Source organism: Lepisosteus oculatus, chromosome 9 (genome assembly GCF_040954835.1).
Source record: "Lepisosteus oculatus isolate fLepOcu1 chromosome 9, fLepOcu1.hap2, whole genome shotgun sequence".
In the NCBI taxonomy this organism is placed as follows: Eukaryota; Metazoa; Chordata; class Actinopteri; order Semionotiformes; family Lepisosteidae; genus Lepisosteus; species Lepisosteus oculatus.
Genome location: NC_090704.1, coordinates 8,323,806 through 8,349,565, shown reverse-complemented (window position 1 = coordinate 8,349,565; position 25,760 = coordinate 8,323,806). Strand labels below are relative to the sequence as shown.

General features: G+C 42.5%; 1 protein-coding gene across 2 annotated transcripts in view; it reads right to left on the bottom strand.

Annotated features, from left to right (window-relative positions):
- Positions 1–449: 449 nt before the first annotated feature.
- The window catches only part of hmcn1 (hemicentin 1), a 110,701-nt gene continuing 85,390 nt past the window's right edge, over positions 450–25,760 (bottom strand). Inside the window, exons 63-107 of one of the 2 annotated variants that reach the window (XM_069194069.1) lie at positions 25,496–25,645; positions 24,837–24,996; positions 24,601–24,725; positions 24,186–24,369; positions 23,392–23,489; positions 22,200–22,478; positions 21,389–21,585; positions 21,124–21,205; positions 20,684–20,820; positions 19,746–19,887; positions 19,350–19,494; positions 18,607–18,734; positions 17,899–18,055; positions 17,498–17,619; positions 17,058–17,222; positions 16,576–16,683; positions 16,188–16,325; positions 15,928–16,062; positions 15,378–15,647; positions 15,086–15,276; positions 14,711–14,924; positions 14,206–14,340; positions 13,930–14,120; positions 13,584–13,665; positions 12,552–12,821; positions 11,878–12,048; positions 11,032–11,202; positions 10,192–10,362; positions 9,469–9,639; positions 8,623–8,793; positions 8,206–8,376; positions 7,897–8,046; positions 7,467–7,604; positions 6,959–7,080; positions 6,611–6,848; positions 6,093–6,155; positions 5,710–5,829; positions 5,421–5,555; positions 5,200–5,313; positions 4,696–4,821; positions 4,292–4,420; positions 3,133–3,480; positions 2,097–2,216; positions 1,601–1,727; positions 450–1,123 (exon numbers count right to left, since the gene is read on the bottom strand). In XM_069194069.1, coding sequence (XP_069050170.1) covers positions 757–1,123; positions 1,601–1,727; positions 2,097–2,216; positions 3,133–3,480; positions 4,292–4,420; positions 4,696–4,821; positions 5,200–5,313; positions 5,421–5,555; positions 5,710–5,829; positions 6,093–6,155; positions 6,611–6,848; positions 6,959–7,080; positions 7,467–7,604; positions 7,897–8,046; positions 8,206–8,376; positions 8,623–8,793; positions 9,469–9,639; positions 10,192–10,362; positions 11,032–11,202; positions 11,878–12,048; positions 12,552–12,821; positions 13,584–13,665; positions 13,930–14,120; positions 14,206–14,340; positions 14,711–14,924; positions 15,086–15,276; positions 15,378–15,647; positions 15,928–16,062; positions 16,188–16,325; positions 16,576–16,683; positions 17,058–17,222; positions 17,498–17,619; positions 17,899–18,055; positions 18,607–18,734; positions 19,350–19,494; positions 19,746–19,887; positions 20,684–20,820; positions 21,124–21,205; positions 21,389–21,585; positions 22,200–22,478; positions 23,392–23,489; positions 24,186–24,369; positions 24,601–24,725; positions 24,837–24,996; positions 25,496–25,645 — 7,328 coding nt within the window. In that variant the 3' untranslated portion in view covers positions 450–756. The remainder of the gene's footprint in view (positions 1,124–1,600; positions 1,728–2,096; positions 2,217–3,132; positions 3,481–4,291; positions 4,421–4,695; positions 4,822–5,199; positions 5,314–5,420; positions 5,556–5,709; positions 5,830–6,092; positions 6,156–6,610; positions 6,849–6,958; positions 7,081–7,466; positions 7,605–7,896; positions 8,047–8,205; positions 8,377–8,622; positions 8,794–9,468; positions 9,640–10,191; positions 10,363–11,031; positions 11,203–11,877; positions 12,049–12,551; positions 12,822–13,583; positions 13,666–13,929; positions 14,121–14,205; positions 14,341–14,710; positions 14,925–15,085; positions 15,277–15,377; positions 15,648–15,927; positions 16,063–16,187; positions 16,326–16,575; positions 16,684–17,057; positions 17,223–17,497; positions 17,620–17,898; positions 18,056–18,606; positions 18,735–19,349; positions 19,495–19,745; positions 19,888–20,683; positions 20,821–21,123; positions 21,206–21,388; positions 21,586–22,199; positions 22,479–23,391; positions 23,490–24,185; positions 24,370–24,600; positions 24,726–24,836; positions 24,997–25,495; positions 25,646–25,760) is intronic. The other variant, XM_069194070.1, reaches the window with a different exon arrangement.

The window sequence follows — 25,760 nt, the reverse complement described above, 5'->3', positions numbered from 1 at the left end:
CTTTAATACTGAGTTCAACCTGTGCTTGGAGTGAGCGCTGGATGAGCCACTCAGGCATCCACGGGGCTCCTTCTCTTAAATGGAAACTCCACCATGACATCTTGAACTTCTGCTGAAGAACTTAAAGGGTCCTCAGACCAGTTTTTTTTCTTATTGAACAGGGTACTGCAACGTTTCCATTTTTTTCTGCATGTCTACGATTTCAGAATTTCAAAGATTTTATGTCTTGATAGTAATGGAGAAGTGCAGAACGTTTTAATAAATGTGATCAGTAGAGGCCTGTCAGAAGGGGACGTCTACATTTTTAAAGCGCTGTTCAATACATAACTGCTACATAACTGCCAGTTCTTGCAGTCATTACTTTGTTTTACCTGAAAGGGTGCTTTCAGATCGAGGCAAGTACTGGCCGATTCCCTCTGTGCAAGAACACGACAGTGGCGGGACAAAAGTATTAGCAGTGTGCAAATGTTTCATTGCCTTTATAATGCCAGGGTGGAAATACTAGTATAATACCGTAGACAGCTGAAACAGAAATACACATTGCGGAACTATGCTTTCCCTATCAGTTCCATTATTAAAATACCTTTCATTGTAAACACACATACCCTGTGACACGATGCAATGACCATTCCAAAGTCCTGCTGTCTCATGGATAGATGTTTTCCAGATCAGGTTGCCTTGTGTGTACAAAGTCTTAGTTTTCCAGTGGTATGCCTTTCCCCTGGCTGTATCATACCTCATCCCACTTAAAGTGCTCTAGTATGGATATGCAGACACTGCAATGTACACAATAAAAGTAGTCTGATACTCAATCCCTCCATCTACACTGTAAGACAAGGCCCGAACCTTCATCCTATAGGTGTGGGGCTCACGCAGTGGGCGGACAGTGAACACGACGCCCTTCAGGTTCTCATCCCGGATGGCAAAGGGGAGGGTAGCATCCTCATCTACCACCAAGAAGGTAGTCCTGGGATGCACAACGCCATCCTGAGTGTAGGCAACTAGTCGGATCAAGTCTTGGTTTGCTGCAATTCCAAATGGCAGTGACAGCAGCTTGTACTCCAGTGCATATGGACTTAGAGTGCATTCCAGGTCGTTCAGTGGACAGTTCTTGAGGCAAAACCTAGAGCACAGAGGGTTGATAAAGAGGCAGGGGGGTTTCATTAGAAAAGTACTCAAAGAATTTAATCTACGTAACTGATGAAAAAAGATCTAAGCACGGAAGGGCAATGTCTTCTGAGATATTCCAAGAATTCTGAGGCTCCCACGCAATGAGCTATTCATTTTTCTCATCTTATCAGTTAGGCTACCAAATAAACATTGGAGCGCAATCCAGAAAACTGAATTTTTGACCATGCATCTTCTAATCTTGGCAAAGCATAAATATACACATCTGTGGGCTAGGGGAGGAACATCTGCATTTAGCTCTGCGGTTTTGTTCGTCACAGTTATTTTAAAGTTACTTCCTTTAACAACAATATGAACAATAATTCTGTCATGTGAACTGACGTACTTTTTTGACGTAGTAAATTTTGTGTGCAGCCCTATTTTACCTCATTTTGGGCTTTTTTTATATTAAGTGAACCCAAAAATGACCTACCCTGTGACTGGATCCCTCTGGTAGTTTGGCGGACAGGGTGTGTCTATGCACTGGTAACTCCCTCTCATGTTAAAGCACATTCTGTTGGCTCCACACTGAATGTTCTGCTCGAGACATTCATCAATATCTAGAAACAAGCAAGAGAGACGTAAAAGAGGGCCTCTTGTTTCTCATGTGCATTTTTAAACCACTATGCTTCTTGTAAAACTACAGAAAGGTGCACTTAAAACAGAACAGGACGCACTTTTTAATAAAAAAAAATGTGGGGGATTCTGGAAGAAATTCAGTTAAAACTGATACCCTGATGTCTTTCAAGAAACAGCTGAGTAAGGTGCTTCATTACTACTAGCAATAATTAATTATAATGAACAACTTGCAACCAAAATGGGCCAAATGGCGTCTACTCGTTTGTAACCTTTATTGCTCTGTGATAGATCAGACAAATTTTACTGTGAAGTCTGTGAAAAGTGTTAGGGCTGGTAAGGTTCAGTCTCACCTTGGCAGGTTTTCCCATTGGCCATAAGTCGATACCCACTGGGACACAGGCACGTATGGCTCCCTTGAGTGTTCATACATTCATGCTGACAAGTATCTTTGTTTTCACATTCATTGATATCTAAGTATGATGGAAATAAAATCAGCAGTTAGGAATCCCAAAATGGACAGAGGGTTCATAATTTTAAGACTTTCCGGACTTGTAATTATAAGATTCTGGATTTTACAAAAGATATCAGATGTTGCCTCATTCACAAATGCAATTATATGCAACACAGGCAATTACAAAGGGGCTATATTTTTACATATATATATTTTTTACATATTTTTACATATTATATTTTTAGATTTTTCTAGAGAGGTTTTATATCAATGTTACTATCTGTATAGTCCATTTTCTGGTGGTCATATTTTGGATTAATAAAGACCTACTTTTTAAAGGTTAAAATATAAAGCTTTTTTGGAAAGGCTTTTGATTTCCAATGGATTTTCAAATGTAGATTATTTTAAAAACTAAACGTTTAACAACTAAATACTAGTAAGGGCTTGTACATTTTCAGACAATAGAGCAAACCCGTATTTTTCTAGAAGAAAACTAAATATTGTTTCTTCTTTTTAGAAATGTAGATACTGCGATCAGAATGCACAAATGTGTTTGCTCAGCACTCCTTACCACTCGACCATTGGACAACAACAGTAACTTACTTGCATATTATAATACCACATTTATTTGTTTTCCTCAATTTAGGCATAAACAAAAAATGAATCTGCACATGTCTTTGTACAGATTTAACAGCGAACTGCAGTAATGTTGATCACTAGCTCTCAGATGAAAGAAAAAGATCTGGTTGAACAATCGGGGGTCAATTTTGAACAAATTACACATGCAGGTTTTAAGTAAAGGCCATAAGCCGGTGTATGGAGCTAAAGCTATGTTTTGTGTGCTAGGTCTCACTACACAAAATTACAATTTAGAAAGCCAGATTTGTCCAATACCCATTGCACTTGGCAAAACCCTGATTTTGGCTGATAATTACCTATGCATCGGCCATTCCTTGCTTTAAAGCCATCGGGACAAGTCTCTTTAGTGTCCCTGCGTGATCGGAGGAAAGGTGTTCTAACGTTGCTAGAGCTTGAATAGGAATTATATGTCTGGGAAGCCAGGCTGTGATATTGTCGCTGGTAGTAGTTTCCAACAGCTGAGGACTGGGCTGGTCTATAGCCAAAAGAATAGCTGTCATAACTGGGCAGCTTCTCCAGGCCAGCACAAGACTTCCCATCGCCTAGTAACTGTCGTCCAGGAGGACAGAGGCACTTGAAGCTGCCAGGAGTGTTGAGGCACTGGTGGGCACAGGGTGTCGGCACCCTTTTGCATTCATTAATATCTGCCCAAGCCACAAGTTCCATGAAATGGTGAGAAAAACAAAAGACAAAGAAAAGTGGAGGGGGTCAGTCAGTGGAACACAGCAGACCCACCGACAGAGACGCCCATTTTGGAGTTTAAACTGAGTCTAAAGCAAAAAAGAGGCAGAGGAGAGGCCAGGAGTGGGGAGTGATTGGAAATGATGATATGGCAGTGCCATTTTGTCATATATATTAAAATATAATAATTTTATAAGCCTGAAAAGATCCCCACTTAAAAATGATAGCAGGGACTCAGTGGTAGAAATAAGCAGTGGTAAAAGCGACAAATCTGGACACTGCCTCTAAAGGAAAAGCCAAACAAAAGCAAGACAGAAACGTGGGAAAACTCATTTTTCATTACAAGCCAAGCCACGTAGCCATGTATGATATGATAAAAATGATATTCCTTACTTGATTTAGTAGAATACCAGGTTTAGTAAAACGTGTTAGCGGATATGTTTGCATTTCTTCCACAAATGGTTCTTTGAGAGATGTAGGTTATCAAAGATTAGAAGTCGATTGCAGTTCCTTCAGCTGATATTAATGGTAAAGAGGGATTCACGTGGCTCCGAAAAGGCAACAGCTCAATTTCATTATTTTGAAACGTGACGGTAATCTGTCTTCCAAGGCTGACTGAGAAGTCAAGCTGGAGAAGCACAGATGCCAAGCAGGGGTCTGAAGGTGGATGGACTCACACAGGACAAGGGGGAGGGCATGTGATTTCAATGCAGAAGAGAAAGCATGAAGGTGTACATGCAGTGGCAGGGCAGCAGCAGGGAGACTAGTACATACCGAGACAAGGCCTGCCCACCCCTTGAGATCGATAGCCACGCGGGCAGGTACAGTGATAGCTGCCATGAGTGTTCTCACAGACCTGGTTATACCGGCACTGGTGTGTCCCATCTCTGCATTCATCAATATCTGCGGATTAGACCAAAAAGACTTCTGAATGCAAAGCCCATGCATCTTTCTAAGCACCGTCTTTACAATGCTCGACAAGCACAGATTAATTTGATATTATAAAAATCTATTAGAGTGTGATATTAGCTATTAAAGCTATTCAGTCACTTCAGTAACTTGGGCTTTTTTCTGCAGCTACAAAGCCTGGAATAAATATACTGTATATACAATAAAAAACTGGACAGAATTCTGCCCAATTAAATACAATTAGCTTGGTTTTTGTGTTAAAAGCTCACCAACACAGCTTCCATTAACACCTTTCATCATGCCGGTAGGGCACAGATCAATGCAGCTGTATCCTCCTCTGGTGTTCTTACACTGCTGGTCTGCTCGACAGACTCTCTGTCGGCACTCATTGATATCTGAGGATAGACACAGTACATACAAGTACCTCAGCCAAAGAACATGTTTCAGTAGGCCTCTCAATCAACTCATGAAAGAACAGAAACTTTTTACACTCAGAAAACAAGCAAGGGTTTGTACATTGTTAAAAACCCATGAAATGTAGGATAGTAATATATTTTTTTATCTATTAATACAGTACAGCCAGTTTTTGAAATATACTTTGCAGGCGTCTTTAATATTTTTCGTTTCTTCTCATCTTTTTTTTATAACTAATTTAGCAATTTCACAAGTCACACACAGACACGGACAACAGATAGACTGCCTCACATCTCCAAGTTAAAACTGGAGACCTACAGAGACAACGCTGCTCATTTACAGAGAAGCTTGTCACATACCAACACATCTCCTGTATCTCAGCTGGTACCCAGGCTCACAAGTGCACCGGAAACTGCCAATAGTGTTCAAACAGTGCTGGTTACACGGGTTCGATTCCTGGCATTCGTTGATGTCTGAAAGAGAATTTGTGCCATGTTTCATTTGGGGGGGGGTATAGAATCACTGAGGAAAAGAGATGCAATGCAGGAAGTTTTAGATGAAAATAAGCCAAACCAGTTACCCTGACAGCTTAGCCCATCTGCAGTCCTGCGAAAGCCATGTCCGCAGCGCACGACACAGCGATACGAGCCAATGGTGTTCTCACAGTCCTGGCCCACATGGCACGAATGCGCTCCCAGAGCACACTCATCAATATCTGAAACCAAACAGCATCATCAATCCACAACGCCCAATGTCAAACAGTACTGGGTACTAAGAGGAGAGAGGTCAGTTATTGTACTGAGCAACTCTGGCAGGCAGGGCATTCAAATTTCTTTCTCACTCTATGAGTGGAAGGGGTTTTGAAGTACCTTGACATGTCCTCCCGTCTGCAGAGATCGTGAGGCCGTGAGGGCAGGAGCAGTAGTATGTCCCCATGGCATTGTGACAAGTATGAGAGCAGGGGTTATGAGCAGCACACTCATCCTCATCTGTTCCGGGGAGACACACAAAACGTTATCAGGAAGCAACCTCATTGTCCACACTGTTATTTAACAAAAAAAAAAAAAAAACTTTGATGTGTCTATATTATAGATCTCTGTCAAGTAATTCTAAAACTCAATATAATATGTTGTTAGTTGTACAGTTCAGCGACAGTCAGTAAATCTGTGGCACACCTCTAAATTGCAATAGGAAGAAATTCTATTGTGTGGTCTCCGAGTTAAAGAATAATTGTCTTCTCAAGATGAATTACCTGCACAATAGCGACCAGCAGGGTCCAAGTGAAAGCCATTAGGACACTGGTTGCTTCGGTCACCTATAAAAAGAACAATGTGACTAGTCTGAAGAAGGACCCCTTAAGTATTCTACGATGTTGACTTTACATTATCATAATAAAATCATGTTTGCACTCAGCAAAATGTTCCTCAGACCGGCTATTAAATCTCAGTAACAAAATAAATTCATTGATGTTATAGAAAAAAATACAAATTTTGATTTAAGGACGAAATCATGAACTTTGTAGAAGTACTGTAGGTCGCCAAGTTGTCGCAAACTTGCGTTCCTATGAATTGCAATGTGAAGTGCTGATTTGTTCTAAACACAAAATATGAAAATAGCGTTGCAGTTCCCCTTTAATATTCTTAAAGCGTCTTGTTTCTTCAGTCAATGTATGGAAATGTATTTTTATTTCTTCTAAACAGAAGAATTAAATTGATGGTGATGCCTTGTGCTAAAGAATTGCTGTGGCGAAGGCTGTGAGAAAATAGACACCTTTGGAAATGGTGGCGTGGATCTTGTACTCCAGAGTCTCCTCTAGAGGGTGGTAGTGAGCGTTGATGGAGGAAGCATGGAGAGTCTCCACAAGGAAAGGCATCCTGCCTCTAGAAGTCTCGTACGTGATGGTATGATTCCATGAGTACGGTACGCTCACTTTGTCAATGGTGAACATCCGTGTGGACAGGGCGTACAACTGCCCTGGGCCTGTCTGAATGTAGTCTTCAGTATAGTCCTAGAAACATCACAATGGCAGAACAGACAGCAGTGCATGAGGATGAAGAGTAATAATTCAATGTAGTTCTAATTTTTAAACAATCTACTGAAAAAAAAAAAGAAACGTACCTTGACATTAATTTCCGAGTTGGAAGGCAGCTGTAAGATGTATCCATTCACCACAATGTCCAGTAGCAAGGCACCATCTGGGTCCAATCCACGGGCAACATGAGTCATTCTCAAAATTTCACCTGGTTCACAAATCCAAAAATCAACAAAATATAGATATTAAGAACCTATTTGTTATTTGAGTTCTTTGACCATATTACCAAATTATGAAATGTGCTGTCAGGTTTTAACTTCGGATTGGGCCTATTGAAAGTCAACATCTCAGAAGCTATTTGGGGATAGTGTGCTGGACAGTCACAATTGCTAAATTCATTGCAAGCTTTTAAATATTTCTTTTTCTCATGGAACCTCTCTAGGTGTGACACTGACAAATGAAGTCAAAATTCCAAATTCTCAGTGGATGAAACGCCACAAAGGTTCTTAAAAAGTGGACATTTGTATTTCAGTGCACTTTTGGTAGGATGGATTTCTCCTTCCCTAATTCCCCTGCAATCCAGACTTTCCACACCTGTTGCAAACTCCACCTGCGTCTCTCGTCGGAAAACTCCCGCCGTGAGACTATGTCCGTTCACCGCCTCCCCTAGCTCCTGAGCTGTGGTCCAGTAGATGGGGTTCAGGATGGAGATGAGTTTTCTCATAGCGGGGCCTGGTTCCAAACAACAGCAAGAACTTAGCAAGGGCAATGCAGCGAGCCTTAAGGAAGTCTCTTTGTGGTGCAGCTGCAGTTATTAATGGTGCTTTGGAATGGCAGTCAGATGGTATTACTAGGACTCATAACTTTAATAACTGGTTAAAAAACATTCAAGGACCTTTTCTTGAAATACTAGCCATTCATGCACTGCTTTTATATAACCGACTTCCACCTACTGTACTGCACTTAACTTCCTAGATCATGCAAGATCCTAGATGCTAGAAGCAAAAGCATATGTTTCACTTACCAAGACTTCTGGGAACATTAGTGATTGTGGCCTGTATCACTTTGCCGTTAGACTCTTCGCTATTGGTGATTGTGGCATTAAGGATCGCAATTCCAAACTCAATGTCATTGATGTTGCCAATCAGACTTCCCCTGGCGCGGTGAGGCCCACCTGGAACCAAGAATTCTGTAGCTAGTGCCAACACGGAGTAAAGCTCACCTGCCCTCTACAAAACAGCTTCATCTGACCATTTCATTACACAATGATCTACTTCTACACCTGTCACCTGGTTTCTCCAAACCATCAGTAGAATACAGATAGCCTGCCTACCTGGGCACGGTTGGGTGTTACACCTCGATACGTGAGAAGAGTCCCCTGGGCAGGAGCGGCCCTCGTTGGTAGGCGGGGGGTTGTTGCAGAGCCGAATTCGTGTCCGTTCCCCCCCACCACAGGATGATGAGCACTCACCCCAGTCCTGCCAGGCACCCCAGTTTCCATCCACTGTGAACCACATAAGGGACCATGATCACACTTTCTTTCCTATTTCCAGACTGTATCTTAAGATCCTAAGATGTAACTAGATTGCAGCATGCCCAGTGAATATGGTACAGCAGGGGCTGAAGACGCCTTGCGTATTTTCTCTTTGGAGAACGTGGTGTTAAGTACAGTACTTGCAAGTGAAGGAATTCCTGAAGCATTCCTTGATTTAAAAAGGTGATTCATGGCAGAGTGAGGTCCGGGACTCACCAGGACAGACGCCCGTATTACACCTCTGGATCTGTGTGTCCGCTCCTGCGCAGGCTCGACCCCCGTTGGCAGGCCTGGGATTGTCACATGTCCTGTACCTGCGCATTTGGCCACCATTACACGTCCGGCTGCAGCTGCCCCAGCTGCTCCATGGGCCCCAGCTGCCGTGAACTGCAAGACAGGGCTCACTGTTACTAGAAATGCAGTGCAGTTCAAATGCCAAAAACTTTGTGGAAGACTGGGTGAGACAAACTCTTGGGAAAGGTCAGGACTGTGACTATTCGTGGGAGATGATGTCTGTTTGCACGCCTAAGAAAACTGCGTTTCTTCAGCTAAAGCCTGTGATTTTTTACGCCCGTGTGTTAGATCAGAAGGAAAAACAGATTGGAGGACACTAATTAGAATTTCTTTCACTTATATAGCGCTTTTCTGGACACTCCACTCAAAGCGCTTTACGGGTAATGGGGACTCCCCTCCACCACCACTCACTAGGTGCAGCACTCACCTGGATGCCAAATGCAATGTTCTTATCCTGTTTGTTTGTGTTTGACAGAGTTCTGTAATTGTCTTGTGCCTTGTATGTGCCTTTGATATGTTAACAAAATCTCGCCTGCATGTAAAGTAGAAGAGGAGAATGGTAACTGCAGCTGAGCGAGCATGTTGATTGAGTGCTAGGGGAAACCCTGACTCTGCTATGCTCCGCTTCAGCTGATTGACTAAAGATCTGTGACAATCTAACCTGGGCGAAGACCGAGTTTTCTTCGACAACGGCGACAGAGAGCGGAAAAATAATATTTGCGGTGGCCGAGATGGATCCATTTAGTTTCTAAAAAGGATGAGACTCACTGGGGCAGAGTTCACTGTTGCAGAAGTCGATGTGGACATCGCTGCCTTCGCACTGTCGCCCCCCGTACTGAGGGGCGGGATTGGAGCACGACCGAGTTCTCTGACGCGTCCCTCCACCGCATGACACGCTGCACGCTGCCCAGCTCACCCAGGAACTCCACTTTCCACCCACTGTGGAAGAATGGGAGAGACGAGCATTACCTTCCATTTTCAAACTGAATTCCGGTGGCTCATCCACAGCAAAAGTCAGTGTGAATCTCATCCTGTCAGAATGACTCTCTGTTCAAAGGCTTAAACTATAATAAACCACTTAGAATTTGAACCTGATGGCTCACAAGGGGAAAAATCTGTCAGGGCTGCTGAAAAATATCTGAAATAATTTTTTTTTGCCCTTGCAGATTTAGTTGAAGGATACAATGGTACACAGCAGAAAATGCAATAAAGCAAACAAGCCTAAAAATGTTTAAAGAATTCTGTCACCTTTCCGTAAGACTCTTCTACCATCATCCATGAATTATATTAATTAGGTAGCATTATTATAAATGATAAAAAGTACATGCACCATTTGATTTTGAGAACTGCACACATGACCAGAACAATATGGTTTGCACTTTGATTTTTTGCATTTTAGTGATTTCTCAGCAGTGAATGAAAGTAAAAAAAAAAACAGCTTTCTCATATGATAATACTGTGGAAAGATAACTTAGGTGTAGACTCTCTCACCTGGACAGTGCCTCTCCTTGCACACCTGAGTCTGTGTGTCTGGACCCTCACAGTGTGGCCCATCAAAAGAGGGAGGGGGGTTATTGCACAGCCGGATCCTGGTCTGGGTCCCTTTGTCACATGTTTCACTGCATGGACTCCAAGGCAGCCAGGACCCCCAGTTGCCAGCAACTGGAATATATGATATAAAACTGGCTAATTTCCATGTTACTGTATCAAGTAATAGAGAGGCACAATGGTGCAGTTGTTAGCATGTGGTTACCGCTAGGGTCCTGAGTTCAATTCCTGGGCTGCTATCAGCATGGAGTTTGTATGCTCTCCCTGTGTTCATGGGGGTGCCCTCTGGGTGCTCCTGTTTCTTCCCAGAGTCCAAAGAGTACTGGTAGTTTAATTGGGAAAGCCGGACCTGGTGTGAGTGTGTGCATGTTTGTGTCTGTGTGTGCTCTCTGATTGCGTAGCTTGCAGTATAGGGTGTACCTTGTACCTGTTGTTGCTTGCATTGGATAAAGTGGTTAGAAAACATAAAGATGGCATCACAGAATTTTATGTCAATAAACTTACACAAAAATGAGCAAGGAGCTACTCCTCCTTGACTCTATAGGATTTGATTTGTATGATCTGTACATGCTGAGGAAGACTGATGTAAATAATAACTGCAGAGAGAGTATTAGGTATTTCAGAGCAACTAGAAGGTGGAGATATGTGTTGTCAAAAATACTATTGTCATGTATATGGCATTCTCTGTGTATAAAATACATATGCACGAGCCATACAGAATAAGTGACTTCTTGCTACCCTACAATGCTCAAAGGATGATGATGCAGGGGAGCGCGTAGTTACCAGGGCAAGGTCTGATGCTGCACACGACGGCCTCCACTGCCCTGCCTTCACAGGGCCGGCCCCCGTGCTGGGCTGGGGGGTTGCTGCAGGTGCGCACCCTGGTCCTGTTCCCCTGGCCACAGGAACGAGAGCAATCCTCCCAGGCAGTCCACTCAGACCAGCCCCCGTCCACTGCGAAACAAAGCCATCCGAAGCCAGGCGTCACGTCAGAGCGACGAAGGAAAGATGACTCTTTTATGCTACTGTACTGTTATTTTCTGTATATCAGTCATTCAACACTATGCATACACACACATATGTAAAATTAATGTACTTTTGATGTACTCAGATGTGAGAATAGAAGGGAAGAAAAGTGTGGTTAAAATGAGCTTAACATGAGCTCAAGGGTCACATCCAAAAAAAGCCATAAACCCCAATAAAGCTTTTCTTCATATTACACATTAGTACTCCTCATTTCTGCTGCTCAAATAGCTCGGTAGCTCAACGGGTCATATCCTTAGCTGAGAGGATGGAGCCTGAGACTCCACTCTCTCATGGTTGTGGATTCAAGCCCCATGATATTGCAAATTAACATTTCAACCCAGCGCATTTCAGCGCAAACCAGAGGGCAGAAGTGGAAATTAGCTGGAAGTGTGCTTAAAAGGGAGAACAAGAGGGAATTCTGGACCCAAAAGGTGTGTGGAGTAGAGAACAACCAGCCAGGGAGTACCTTAGCTTCTTTAAAGGAACAGCGGGATGAGACACTTGGAATAATTAACTACTAATTACTTAATGGGTTAGAAGGACCAAGTGGCCTTTCTTATATGTTCAGTACTGCCGATTCAATAGCTTAGTGTTTAGTCTGACCAGGGCAGGGCTTGCTTTGGCAACTGCGAGTCTCGCTGTCCGCTCCTGCACAGTGGCGCCCCCCATTGGCCGGAAGGGGGTTGTTACACTGACGCAGCCTCTTCTGGGCTCCCAGCCCGCAGGTCACACTACACGGCCCCCACTCAAGCCACTCGGAGAACCCTCCATGCACTGGAAGACAGGAACACATGGTCACACACCACAAACATTTTGAATCATGCAAAACATTTAACAAAAAACATAATTCTGCATATTATCAAATACCAAAATTAAATGACACTTTAATTTTAGAGATTGAACTGAATTTTACTCAAATGCAAAAGTGCACATTTTAATATTGCTTTAGGAATGCCTACAGTATACTTACTGTATATAACACCACTGTAACCATAATGTTAATAACACATGAATCTTATTTCCAGTACATCTTAAAGTGGAATATTAAAAAGAATTGGTTTTATTTTACAACCACATGAATGCAAGATGTCCAGCTTTTTATGTTACTATGCATCACATCAAGCAAGACTCTACAATAAAATGAATCAAATCAGATTCACTTTTTCAATAGATTTCAACATAGCGTGTACCTACAGTACAGTGAGAATCTACATGAGAAGGAAAAGGACCATATGGCCAAGATTGACATTGCCAAGTAAGAGGGTCTGCAAACTTACCACGCACAGTGAGGGGAACCCTGACAAGCACAGAGCCCATGAGGTTTCTGGCCACACACTCGTACTCCGCAGTGTCTTCTTTCTGAGCGGCTGCAACGCGTAGGGAGTTGTTGGACAGGATGGTGAGATGGTCATTATCTAGCAAGGGCCGGCCCTGTCTGGACCACTCTATGACTGGAGGAGGTTCCCCATCTGCCTGACAGTTCAGGACCACAGTGGTGCCCGCGTCCACCACCATCTCCACTGGCTCGACTGTGATGGTTGGAGAACCTGGTAAGCAGGGAAAAAAAGCAGAGGTCTCTCTTGAATCTCCACTGCCAAAGGATGTTACCTGGTTTAAAAGTAGTACAAGTAGGGAGCTGCATCAGCATGCATAGGCTTCAAGGGAACAAGTAAAGGTTTACTCCATGCTGAAAAGAGAAGAAAAGAATCTCAACGTTTCAGGCTGTGGGGCCTTCTTCAGGTGTGAGAAAGAGAGGGAAGTCAGCAGCTGATATAGGAAAACAAAAGCTGGGGAGTGTAGAGGTGTGTAGAATGGGAGAACGCTTTAGAGAACATGTTAGGGCTGTGAGGGTGAAAGATTTCTCATTTCACCTCTAATGGCCATGATCACACTGATCTCTCTGTCTGCGTTCTCAAGGAAGGGTTTCTCAACTCCTATTGCAGAAAGACATCCAAAACCAAAATTATCCTGAAATTAGGATCACACCTTCCCCCTTCTCTACAGAACAGACTCGTTTCCTTCTAATCCTCTCTATTCATTTGCAGGTTTCAACTTCACACCTTTCTTCACCTCTCCCCGCTTCGCACCACCTGAGTGGCCACTCTGCCTCCCTCCTGCTCCAGCCTCCTCTACACTCCCGGCTTTTGTTCTCCTATGCTATATCAGCTGCTGACTTCCCTCTCTTTCTCACACCTGAAGAAGGCTCCACAGCCGAAACACTGTGTTTCCTTTCTTCTCTTTCCAGCATTGACTAAACCTTTAGTTGTTACCTGGTTTATACAGCTTTATTTATATAAGAAAAACCTTACTTTGCAGAGTTAGAGTGACACTGCGTTCTACCATTCCGGCATCATTGGTTGCAACACACATGTAGTTGCCAGCATCTTCACTCTGGAAATACAAAGGCAATCCCATGCTCAGTTAAACTCAGTCCACCATCACTGTAACAGAACTCTGAAAGGGCAGACACATCTTGGAAACATCTGTACTAGTTTTAAATCTGCACTTATACAAGTTCGCATAAAAACGAATTCAAAACCCATTTATCAATCATCGCAGAATCAATGTAAAGCATTACTGTATATCAGCATACAGATCAGAGCTAACAGAGAAGCACCAGAGCTCAACAGTTGTTCTGTTCTACGTGTGCTATACCACAGTCCCGTAGATCGCCAGGGAGCCATTGTCCAGTTGGCGGATGCGATTGCTGATCTGAACGTTGATGCCTTTCTTGCTCCACTGGATGGTGGGCAAAGGGTCTCCCCGCACTTCACAGTTCAAGATTGCGTTCCCCCCTAGTGGCTCGATCCGGTTTGAATGATAATCTCCATCGATGATCGGAGGCTCTGTAGAGGGCATCAGGAGTGCGTGTATTCAGACACTTTAGCCAAAACACAAGCTTGTGACATAATAAGCAAATGTTCAACTAACCTTTCACGTACACAAAGCCCAGGGACTTGATGGACCCCACACCGTTCTCAGCAATGCACGAATATGTGCCAGAATCATCTTTGCTCGCTCTCTCAATGATTAGTTCACTGCGTCCATTTGCATGGTCATAGTGCGCTGTGCAGAAGTATGATAGATTATACATACAGTAGACACAAGACAGAACTGAGTACTGTTCCATTTGAGAAAAACGGAAGTCACCAAAAACCATCTTCTTAAAAGCATGGCTTCGATGCTAATCAGAAACAACAATTTTTTAAACACATTTTTGTTGATGATTGAGCATAACTATTAATTTGTTATTGATACTTCCTTGACACAAAATGGTGAAAATCAAGACTTCTAGACTGAATTTGCTCCTAATTTGTTTTTTTAATTATTTAATTTAATTACCTCTCAATGTGTAACCTGTTCATCCTCTTTAAAAAGAGCAATATTACAGCACATAAAGGACAGTTACAGTTTCAAGGAGTCAGTAGGACATTACCTGGTATAATGTTGTTGTTGAAAGCCCATGAAACCCTGGGAGCAGGCACTCCAATGACTGCACAAGTCAGCACGAGGCGCTCACCCTTATTCAGAGACACATCCCCCAGCAACTCAGTAAAAGCAGGATGTGTTTGGACTATAAGGCTCACTGTTTTGCTATCTTGCCCAACAGCGTTGTTCGCGACACAGGTAAAACTACCAGAATCAGCTGCCTGCCAGGAGACAACAGGTAAAGCAATGAGACAAAGTATACACCCTGATGTCTTTTCCTGTGCCAAATTATCTTTCATGACCACTACAGAGTAATTCATAAATGATCAGCAGTCCACCACGATGAAAAAAGCCAAAAAGGTTACCCTTTACAGTGACTTACTTCAGCATTATGTATAATGAGCTCCCCAGATGGTAGAACAGTATATCTGCCACTTGTGTCTGACAGGGCTGTGCCTTCCTTCTCCCAGGAGATGACAGGCTGAGGAACCCCATCAGCCACGCACAACAGCAAAGCCTGGGAGTTCTCCACCACAGAGGATTCAGTCTCACTGCTACGGATTGTTGGTGGAACTAGAAAATAAAATGGCAGTCAATGAGCCCCAGTGGTAATACGTACAGTATAAGCCTAGAAAAAGCAGCCGAGGCCAGAATTCATGTAGAGGTGCGCTTACTTTGGACAGTGAGGCTCATCTCTAGGCTGGTGGACCCTGCCAGGTTGGCAGCAGTACAGGTGTACCGGCCTGTGTCACTGGGCTTGGCGAAAGCGATCTGCAGGGACCCCGAGCTGAGAATTCTCTGGCGAACTGACTCTGTCAACTGATTCCCGTCTTTGTACCATGTGACCTCAGGAGTGGGATAGCCCTCTGTTTGGCACAGTAGTGTGACAGATGCGTCCAGTGCGACAATGTACCCTTTCGTCTGAGACGTAATGACAGGTGGGACTGCAGAAATACAGAAGGTTGTTAGGTAGCCTCATAGGATTCTTTTATAGTACAGAGAACCATGATCACTATATTAAAAAGATAAAACTACATGACATGAAATGCTATAGTTGACCGAGTAATAAATAGCAGTAACTTATTCCTAGACCAAAAATACTGAAATACGATAACAGAAAAATAGTCTAAAGCAGAATAACTAACCTGTATGAAGCAGCTACAAAATTAGTGTCTAAAAAGTCTCGTACTTTGGTTAATAAAAAAGTAATTCCATATACTGTACCTTGTACTTTTAGTTTGGTTTTGCCCAGGGCAGTTCCAGCTGGGTTCTGTGCTACACACATGTAGGTCCCAGAATCCTCCACTCTGGCCTGAGCTATCTGAAGACCACCATTTGGCAGAACAGTAAAGCCACTACCTGGAATGGAAACATCAATAATGTCTGCTTCTTGCTGGCTTGGGACAAAGTTTACACATTGTGTAAGAATTGTGTAAGAATAACGGTCTTTTTTTTTCATGTTTACTCATAGTCGTAGAGCTGACCTGTGGTGAGGATGCTGATGCCCTCTTTCTGCCAAGAGATGGTGGGCCGTGGTGTGCCAGTGGCCTCACAGGGCAGGGTGACAGGGTTATTTAGGATAACCTCCTGGGTGTCGGAGTGAACTTGAATCATGGGAGGTTCTGGAGGGAGTGAACAAATGAACATCACATGGGATTTGTTTTTCACATCTCTTTCCACATTGCTTCTTCAATTTCAAATCAAATCTTAAATCCCCTTCTTCACAGTGATTTATTTTAAGCTAAAATAATAAGAAAAAATTTGAATGCACGGCAAATCAAGAAAAAATAGACCAACTAAAGCCAGATGGTATACACTACATAGGATATACTGCAAATTAGTACAAAACCATCACTTTGTAATGATACAGACCCTGGACAGCCAGCTGCACATGTCTGTGTGCTGAGCCAGCTGTGTTCCTCGCTGTGCAGGTGTATCTACCAGTGTGGCTCAGCTGAGCCGCAGCGATCTCAACTGGGCCTGGAAAGAAAGGCTCTGTTTTAAAGGGGTGAACAGTGAAGCAAGAACATTCAAACACGCAAAACATTTCAACATTTCTTTGCCACTGCAAGAGGTCGATTTCCTGTACAGGTGGTTTTTAGCTGTTTTTCTAGGATCAACTACATAAATAAGGATTTCTCCACAAAAGACTTCAGCCTGCATTTTGATGTCAAAACGAATCCACATAGTGGCTTCAGCTTGCATATAGTTGACAAAACCCATACTATACTGAAAGGAGTGACAGCATAGATGTTATTAAAAACTAAAGACTAAAAACACTAGAAAAATCTTGGTTGGGCCTGTCTGTAGATGCTTGGTTAACACAAAAAAAGACAGGTGAGAACAGCTTTTACCTGAGGGGAGGATACGGAATCCCTCTGCCTTGCTGGGCAGCTTGACTCCATCTTTGCTCCAGTGAATGCTGGGCTCTGGCACTCCAGACGCAGTACAGCTGATCACCACCGGGGATAGGCGAATCACCACTAGCTCTGTGGCCTCGTCTGCGATGGAGGGAGGGACTGCCAAAAAACATACTGCATTATCTAAAGAACATCATGCTTCAAAAACACAATAATCGAGTACAAGTGAATACCAATTCTTGCACAACCATTAAAGATTATAATATGATTGATTTCTGCTTGACTCAGGTTTTTATAGACTAATCTTAGAGATAGATAAATCTGTGAAGCATGCTGCATCTTGTGCTTATATCAAAGTTTTAAACACTTGCCACTTGGCAGCACCTTAATTGGACAGTACCTAAAATGAAAATGCGATCAATTCCCATACTCACCCTGTACAGTCAGCTCTATGGTCCTTTGAGCCTCTCCTGCCTCATTGGAGACAGCGCACTCATAGGTAGCAGTGTCATCCACAGTGGGAGCGATCACAACCAGGGATCCTGAAGACAGCAGCCTACCAGAATACCAGAAGGTAACAGTTAATACAGCTCAGATCAACACTAAAAACAAATACCATGTTGTAGCCCCTACACACAAGAGCAATAGATGACAACAAATTAGGAAGATACAAGCATGTAATATGATTGATTGATATTAAAAGTGTTAGAATGTGATGTATAAAGGAAAGGCAGAAACTTTAGTTTATGTGTACCAAAATTAAATGAGCATGGAAGCTTTGTAACCTTGAAAAAGCTATTGAATTGTTATGAAGCAGAGAAAAACCTTGAATAACCTGTACATGTTCTGGTTCTGGTCAGTGTTCAGAGGATGTCCACTCTTCTTCCAGGTCACTGTGGGTTTGGGAATGCCAGTGACCTCACAGGACAGGGTGGTCTGAACGTTAACTGTGACAGTAATGTTTGTAGGACCCAGGGCAATGGAAGGAGGCACTGCAAGACAAGAATGACAATTAATAATAACAATTAATAGCATTTAAATATTTATTATATTTAAATGTAGGCAATGTTGAGCAGTCTCAAAGCCAGGACACTGGGATTAACATTTCTACTTGTATGCATAGTGTAATATTATTGACAAAGTAGCCAGGACCTCTGCGTAACATTTTAGTTAAACGATGTGCTGTTACAGAACAGTATTCCTGATGACCATACTGGGGCATTGGTCTGGTGATTCGAGTCCAGAGTGAAGAGCTTCAACTACAGCTTCACCAGTACCGCCACACAACGGCAGACTGGAATTTCTTGGAGATGTCCCAGTCCCAGCCTTACTGAACTTCTGAGATCTGATTAAATCAGGTTATAGTATAGCTGCTAATTCACAACTGCTAAGAAGAATGACTAATAGAGTAATCATTGCATTTACAGTAAGTTTCGCCAGAATAGGGCTTGAATGATGTTTGCCTGCACTAAAATCAAAGAGAGATTTATTCAAAGTGCCAATCATGGCTACCAAAGGTGGTTAATCCTTGTTATCCTCTCACCATAAACTTGCAGGTCAATCCGTTTGCGCTGGGTTCCTGCCTGGTTTGTGGCCATACACAGGTAACGGCCTGTGTCTGTCACCTGAGCAGAGTGGATGTGCAAAGACCCATCTTTGGCAAAGGAGTATCTGCACGAACAAACAATAAAATCAACACATGTGATCGACCTTCTGTAACATAACCAATTTCCACTCATAGGAGGGATGACCAGCCGGGTTCTGGAGAGACACAAACCCGGCAGGCTTTATGAGTCCTAAAAAAAGTCTTAGATAATACATTTCTAAACATTTGGGAACAAAGGTGTTTACCAGAGAAATGGTTCATTTGTTCAATACAGAGAATAGAGATAATCTGAAATGAACATCATGAACCTCGCCATACCTCACAAAGGCCATTCTAGAACTAACTTAACCAAGCAACCAACCAAGTTTACTAAATTAATTAAAGCACAAAGGCATACCCAGCCTAAAAAGGGTTGACTTAAGGACCACGAACAAGACTGGGTGGATGCTGGCCCTTCTGGAGGGCCCCTAAATTGTAGTTTGTATTCAAAACATATTGTGTTCTTATAAGCAGAAGCCAACCAATGTGGAGCAGCAATGACTACACATACTGTACATGCTGCTGTAAATAATATAATACTTATAACATGTTTTTGTGAGATCGGTTGTGTTTCCAAGAAAGTAGTCTAAGACACATTAAGCTGGTGATTCTTACTTTGTTCCTTCAGCAACAGCACTTACCGAGGACTGTTGCCTGCTAGCACAACTCCGTCTTTTCTCCAGGTGACACGTGGCTGGGGCACCCCATGCACAACGCACTCCAGGACAGCGGACTTGTCGATGTGCACTGCCACTGTGTTCGGACCCTCCTGGATCGTCGGGGCCACTGAGAGAACCAGGATTTCCAGACAAAATCTGATTTAGTGTTCTAGCCAAAAAACAGTCTGCATTCTGTACATTAGACAAAATAAAACATCATAGTCCAACATGGAACTGTCTGATCAGATTTTACTCCAGACTGCCCCAATGCATATAAGTTTATTGTAGAAAGATTCTAGGTGTTAAATGGTGGGAACATGTTCAAGAACTAGCAAATCCAGATAATTTTTTACTTCGACTTTTTCCTATACTTCATACCATTGACAACTAAGTTGAACTCTCTGGTGGTGTTTCCAGCAATGTTACTAGCAGTACAGGTGTACTGGGCCTCATCCCCAAGTTCTGCATTGTTGATCTGGAGGTAACGCCCACTGGACAGGATACGAATACGTGGAGTTGCCTGTGGAACAGAACATAAAATCCTTTGTCAGACACTGAACTTTTTATTGAGAACTAAAGAGAACTAAAGTATACAGAAATGGCCTTGAAATGTCTGGAGAAATCCTGGTCACCAAAATGCAGAATTTTATATCTTGTGTTTTTTCTTAGTATAAGTTGTTTCATCAATACAGAAGAAAGGTTATGTACGAGAGGAGGCAGTTGGGCCTATCTGGTCTATTTGGTATTAGGAAACTGATCCAGGTATCTCATCCAGTTTCTTGAATTAACGATATTGGACTAAACATGCATTATTAGCTTGTTCTGTATTCCCATAATCCTTTTGTGTAAAGATGTTCCTTCTGCTCTCTGTTTTAAATGTACGTGCACATACGTCCACTTGTCTACTCTGGTTCTTGTTTCCCAATTCATCCTTAAAATGTAAAATGGGTAGACTTTGTCAATGCCTTGAGTATTCTGAATACCTGGATCAGTTCCCCTTATAGTTTTCTTTGTTCAAATGCAGACCATTCCTTTAAGGGAATACATTTTATATTGCAGGAAACAGTCATCAACACCTTGATGAATTAGATACCACTTCATCTCCATAGTGTAAATATAGGCTATGCTATTTGCAGACCCTTTGTGCCCCCCAAAAAATAGCTTTTGCGTTCTTCTCAGATCAGGATTCTCAGATTATTAATCAAGTGCTCTTCATTATTAACATTAACACTGGAAATGCTCACAGTGCACCCTGTGAATCTCCTCCAGGTAAAGTCTTCTCAAGACTGCAGCTCCAAGAAGCCCACTGTGCTCACCTGCACTGGGTGTCCGTCTTTGAGCCAGGAGAGTGTAGGAGGTGGCACTGCATCAGATTTACACTCCAGAGTCACCTGCCTGTTCTGCAGCACGGTGAGGTTTTGAGGCTTGCTCTCCCCCGCAATGTTAGGAGGAACTGCAAAAATGAGAAAGGCCCAGATGCTACAGTTTGTGAAAAATATAGTGGGCACCTACCCTGAGGGCGTTTAAGTCTGGACTCAAAACCTTTCTTTTCATTAAAGACACAGTGCCTACGTCTGCTCCATTTTTTAACTTCTGTTGCACTTCTAACCTTGTCTTTCTTATATGTAGTTACTTTGTAATTTCCTATCCTTGTAACTTTGTCACAGATACTGTAAAGCACTTTCAAAGGCTCTAGTAAAATGTATTATTATTATGAAGTCAAATATCTACGATACAACATCTGCCCAGAACTCACCGTGAACTCGTACCAGAAACTCCTTGTCATCATCCCCAGCGGGGCTGGATGCCAGACATGTGAATCTTCCTGTGTCTTCAACCTGAAAACACAGAACAACAGTCTTAAAAGCTTGACACGTTTCAAGAGAATGATGTTGAAATGAGTGGCACTGGATCTGCCATGGAATTTGCCCTTTAGTCAGCTAACGATAAACAGATGCATAAAAGACAGCTGGACAGAGAGCAACGGGAAGCTCGATGTGTTCTGAATCTGGCGCTGTTACCTGTGCACTGCTGATGCGGAGCACCTCTCCCCCTCGCAGAACCCGCGTGCTGTCTGTCTGAGGAAGAGGCCTCCCATCCTTCATCCAGGTCAGCGTGGGGAGAGGGATCCCTGTGGAGACACAGTGGAGCTCCAGGGCATAATTTACCACCACAGACACCTCTTCAGGGAAGTCAGAGCCATTGATTCGAGGTGGATCTGAGGAACAAAATAAGTAAAAAATACACAAAATTAAATCTGGGCTGTTTCTTGGCCTATTTCATTTCTGCACTTGAACATATGCTGGTGGTTATCAAATAAGACTGAACTAAATGGTTCAAACAAAGACATCTGGTTGCAAATAACTATGTGCTGTTTGATTTGGTCCAAGAATAATGAAGATAATGCTATAGTCATATGTAAAAGAAAGGGGAGGTCTTTGGCTAAAATAGACAAGCAATTATTCCATAACACGCAGGGAAAGGATTTCTGAATTTTCATGGCTGTAGACCTCAGGTGGCATAAATAGAACTGCTATGTTTGGCCATGAACATTTCCCTGCGTCATGTGCCTGTTTTATTCATGGCACTTTGATCTCTGTTCTGTGAGCGTTATTCATTTGCACTGCATTGGCGGCTACTGGGACGAGATGGCTTGGGGCTTCTTCAGAGAAGCAAGGGATGAGATGAACATTTGTGTCCTTGGGTGGTATCACTGGTCCTGTAGCCTAATGCTGATTCCACTAACATTAAACGCTTTAGCAACTCCATCCTCAGACAGGAGTGATCTGGCTCATTCATTGCATCTCGACTGCTTTTTGTAGCCATACTCACCGAGCACCTTGAGATTAAAGTGCCTGCTGGCTTCCCCGGCTTCATTGGTTGCTACACAGGTGTACCTGCCAGTGTCTTCCACCTGTGCCTGGGTGATCTGTAGGGCAGTGCCCTGGTTCAGCACAGTGGTGTGGGCACCAAGCTGGAGGGGCACAGCATCCTTCAGCCAGGACATAATGGGTGTGGGTGTGCCATCAGAGACGCACAGCAGCTCAGTGGGGTTTCCTTTTACGACAGTCACATCCTCGGTCCCACCAGCGTTGTCCAGAGTGGGAGGGACTGACACAAAGCAACAAGGAGATTTAGATATGCGTTCCTTTTCAATTATAAGGAAGTACACAGGGTGAGGCTTGGGTGACAAATCACCCTCACATTTGACAAAAGGTGTAAAGCATAAGAAAATAATTCATTTTCTTCCTCTAAAACTTTAGCACACCTGATCATTACTTTTTAAAAACGTGCATCCCCCAGATGATTGCTCCCATCCCAATGACACCTTCATCATAGTATAGAAAGGTTATACTTACTTAAAAATGCTTTGGAAGTGGCCTGTGATTTTGAGTATATGTGGCAAATGGGCTTTCAGATATTATTGTGTTATTTAGCACTCAGCTGCTCCTACTAAATGAGAATTTCCAAGAAACTATAACGTTTTTTACTGCAAAGTCTAGCTTCAGCTAAAAAGACAGTTCTCTAAGGTTAAGCAGAGATAGAAACATTAATGATCTTCAACTTGTGTTCATTTGTAGGAGCTATTGAAGTTTTTATTTCACCTACTTAAATTTTTTTTTTTACTTTAATTTCTCTGAACTCCGCTATTGTATTGTGTTGGTGAGAACTTGTTAATTTTTGGTTTGAAGATTTTATAAAAAAATATTAAACAAGTCTAAGGATTCTAAGGATTTAGAAGTAACATTCTGTAGGTGTGACTTTCAATGGCAAACAACCATGATAAGATGCATTATTGTGCATGTCTTAAATTTAAATTTATATCATAGCCGATTAAAGTCATCAAGTTAATATTTCATTTACTGTCCTAGGCTGTTGTGTCATGCTGCTTCAAATAACCTATTAGAAGTTTTAATGTTATAACGAAGTTAAAATGTATAGTATTACAAATAAAGACAAGATTTGAAAGTATAGATACATTCTAATCTTTCTGCTTTATAACACAGTATAGTATGAGACTCACCATAAACCTGTAGGCTATAATGTTTGTTGTCAACTCCAGCCCGATTTGAAGCCACACAGGTGTAAGTACCCCCGTCTGAAACTTGTGCTCTAACAATTCTGAAAATGAAATGGAAGAAAAGTCTTAACATACACATGTGTGTATCTGTACATACAGTACATGTGTATATCAGTCAGCAGGAGGAAATATACTACTCACTAACTTATATGACTGATGCTGCTTTTATCCAATGTGACTTACATTTACACCCTTTTGTACAACTGGGAATTTCACTGAAACAGTTCAGGTGTATCTTGCACAAGGGAACAACAGCTGTGTCTCACCTGGGATCTGAACCTGCAACCTTCCTGTGAAGAGTCTAGAACCCTAACCACTGCTGCCCAATACACTATGTTTGTAAATCTAAAAGGCTTAATTTGTCATTTCATTACATCTGGGAAATTGGGTTTTTCTTATTTTCTATAGAAGTATATACTGTACTGGTAGGTTAATTGGCTTCTGGGAAAATTGGCCCTGGTGTGAGTGTGTGTGTCTGTGTGTCTGTAAAGGGCTGGCACCCTGTCCAGGGTGTACCCTTCTTGCACCAGTTACTTGCTGGGATAGGCTCTGGCTTCTCCTTGACCCTGAACTGGATAAAGTGGTTAGTGAACGGATGGAAGTATGGATTACCAAAGTCCTCCTTCCAAAATATGCCACCACTGAAAGGTGGTCTCACTGTATGTTGCTCAGTGTCAAGATCTGAGTGGACAAACCTCTTACGCAATCACAAGAACAAATCAGCTAACAAGACCCACCTGAGCACCTGGCCAGCAGACAGCAGCCTGATCTGTGAGGAGACTGGCAAAGGAAGACCATTCTTTAGCCAGTTGAGCTGCGGTGGAGGGGAGCCTGTTACCACACACTCGATATTGATGGAGCTGTCAAGTAAAGCAGTCAGCTCTTCCGCGCGCTCAGTATTAGCAAGGATTACAGGTGGAACTGAAAAGAAAATTGAAACATAGACATAATGGTTTCATCTCAGGTTCATTAACATCACTAACCAATTTTTAGAAGGCCTTTCTCAAATTAGATTCCAATCTATTTCTTTTGTGGTATTTAACCAGTTAAGTTCCAGTTGGCTTGAACCTTGTTTAATTTTATCATCTTGACACCTTAAAAGACTTTAAACCATTTTCATTTTCGCCTTGACATCCACACAGCAAAGCTCACCATATACATTGAGGTTGAATATCCTATCCTCTTCTCCAGCAACATTCTTGGCAAGACAAGTATATTTCCCACTGTCAGATGTTTGAGCACTAGCAACAGTTAGTGTGCTGCCATCTGGGCTGATTCTGAAGAGATAAAGCACATTGATCCTAACTCAGAGGGAAGGTCACATAAAGATTTGCATCTTTGAGGGCTGAAGTGAATTCTTAAGGTCTATTTTACACAAGTGAGAATACCTTAAGCTCCCTGCTCCAGTTGTGTTCAGGGGCTTCCCATCTTTTAGCCACTGAATTGTGGGTAATGGAATTCCTTCAGCTCGGCATACCAGCTGGACAGTGTCATTGACCAGCACACTGACCTCACTGGGCAGCTCAGAGCCAGAGATGCTGGGGGGAACTGGGTTGAGTAAAACAAAACAGAAAAGGTTTTTAAGGCATCCTGGTTCCAGGTTTCTTGTTCTTTACTGATGTAGTTCTTCTCCCCCACAAAAAGGATGATTAAAGTATTTACTCTAGAATGAGTTGGGAATGGGTGAGTGGTGAATTTTTACAATGTCTTGGAATCTGAGGTATTGTTTTTTTGACAGTATTTGGTGAACACTTTTTTTTAATAACGTTTGAGTAGAAAGGTGCTACAAAGGACGATGTAAAGGTTTTTTTGATACTGAAAGAAAAAAAAGAGACATCAAGTTTTGGCTGTGGAGCCTTCTACAGGTATTTCACTTTTTCCCCACTTTTTCTTGTTTTATTTTGTCTGCACATAGCAAATCATGCAGAGTAAAAACAACATTTCCCTGAGCTCCCACACCCACCAACTGTGGGATTCCCGGTCAATTTTCCCACCAAAACTCTCCAGCAAACCTAAACGTCACATAAAGGAGCAATGAGTGACCTACCCTGGATAGTGAGGTGGTAGTTCTTGTGTGCTTTGCCCTCAATGTTTGATGCCACACAGGTGTAGGTACCACTATCTGAGAGCTGTGAGCGAGCAATCTGTAGTTTGTTGCCTCCTGAGAGAATGTGCATCTCCAGGGATTCAGAATTTTCTGAAAGGGAAATTTATTAACCAAAACTGTTACTTGAGATAGAATATTCCGAAAAGATCCCCCCCCCAAAAAATTACAGTCTCCTAAACACTGAATTTGTGTTTTTTTTAATATT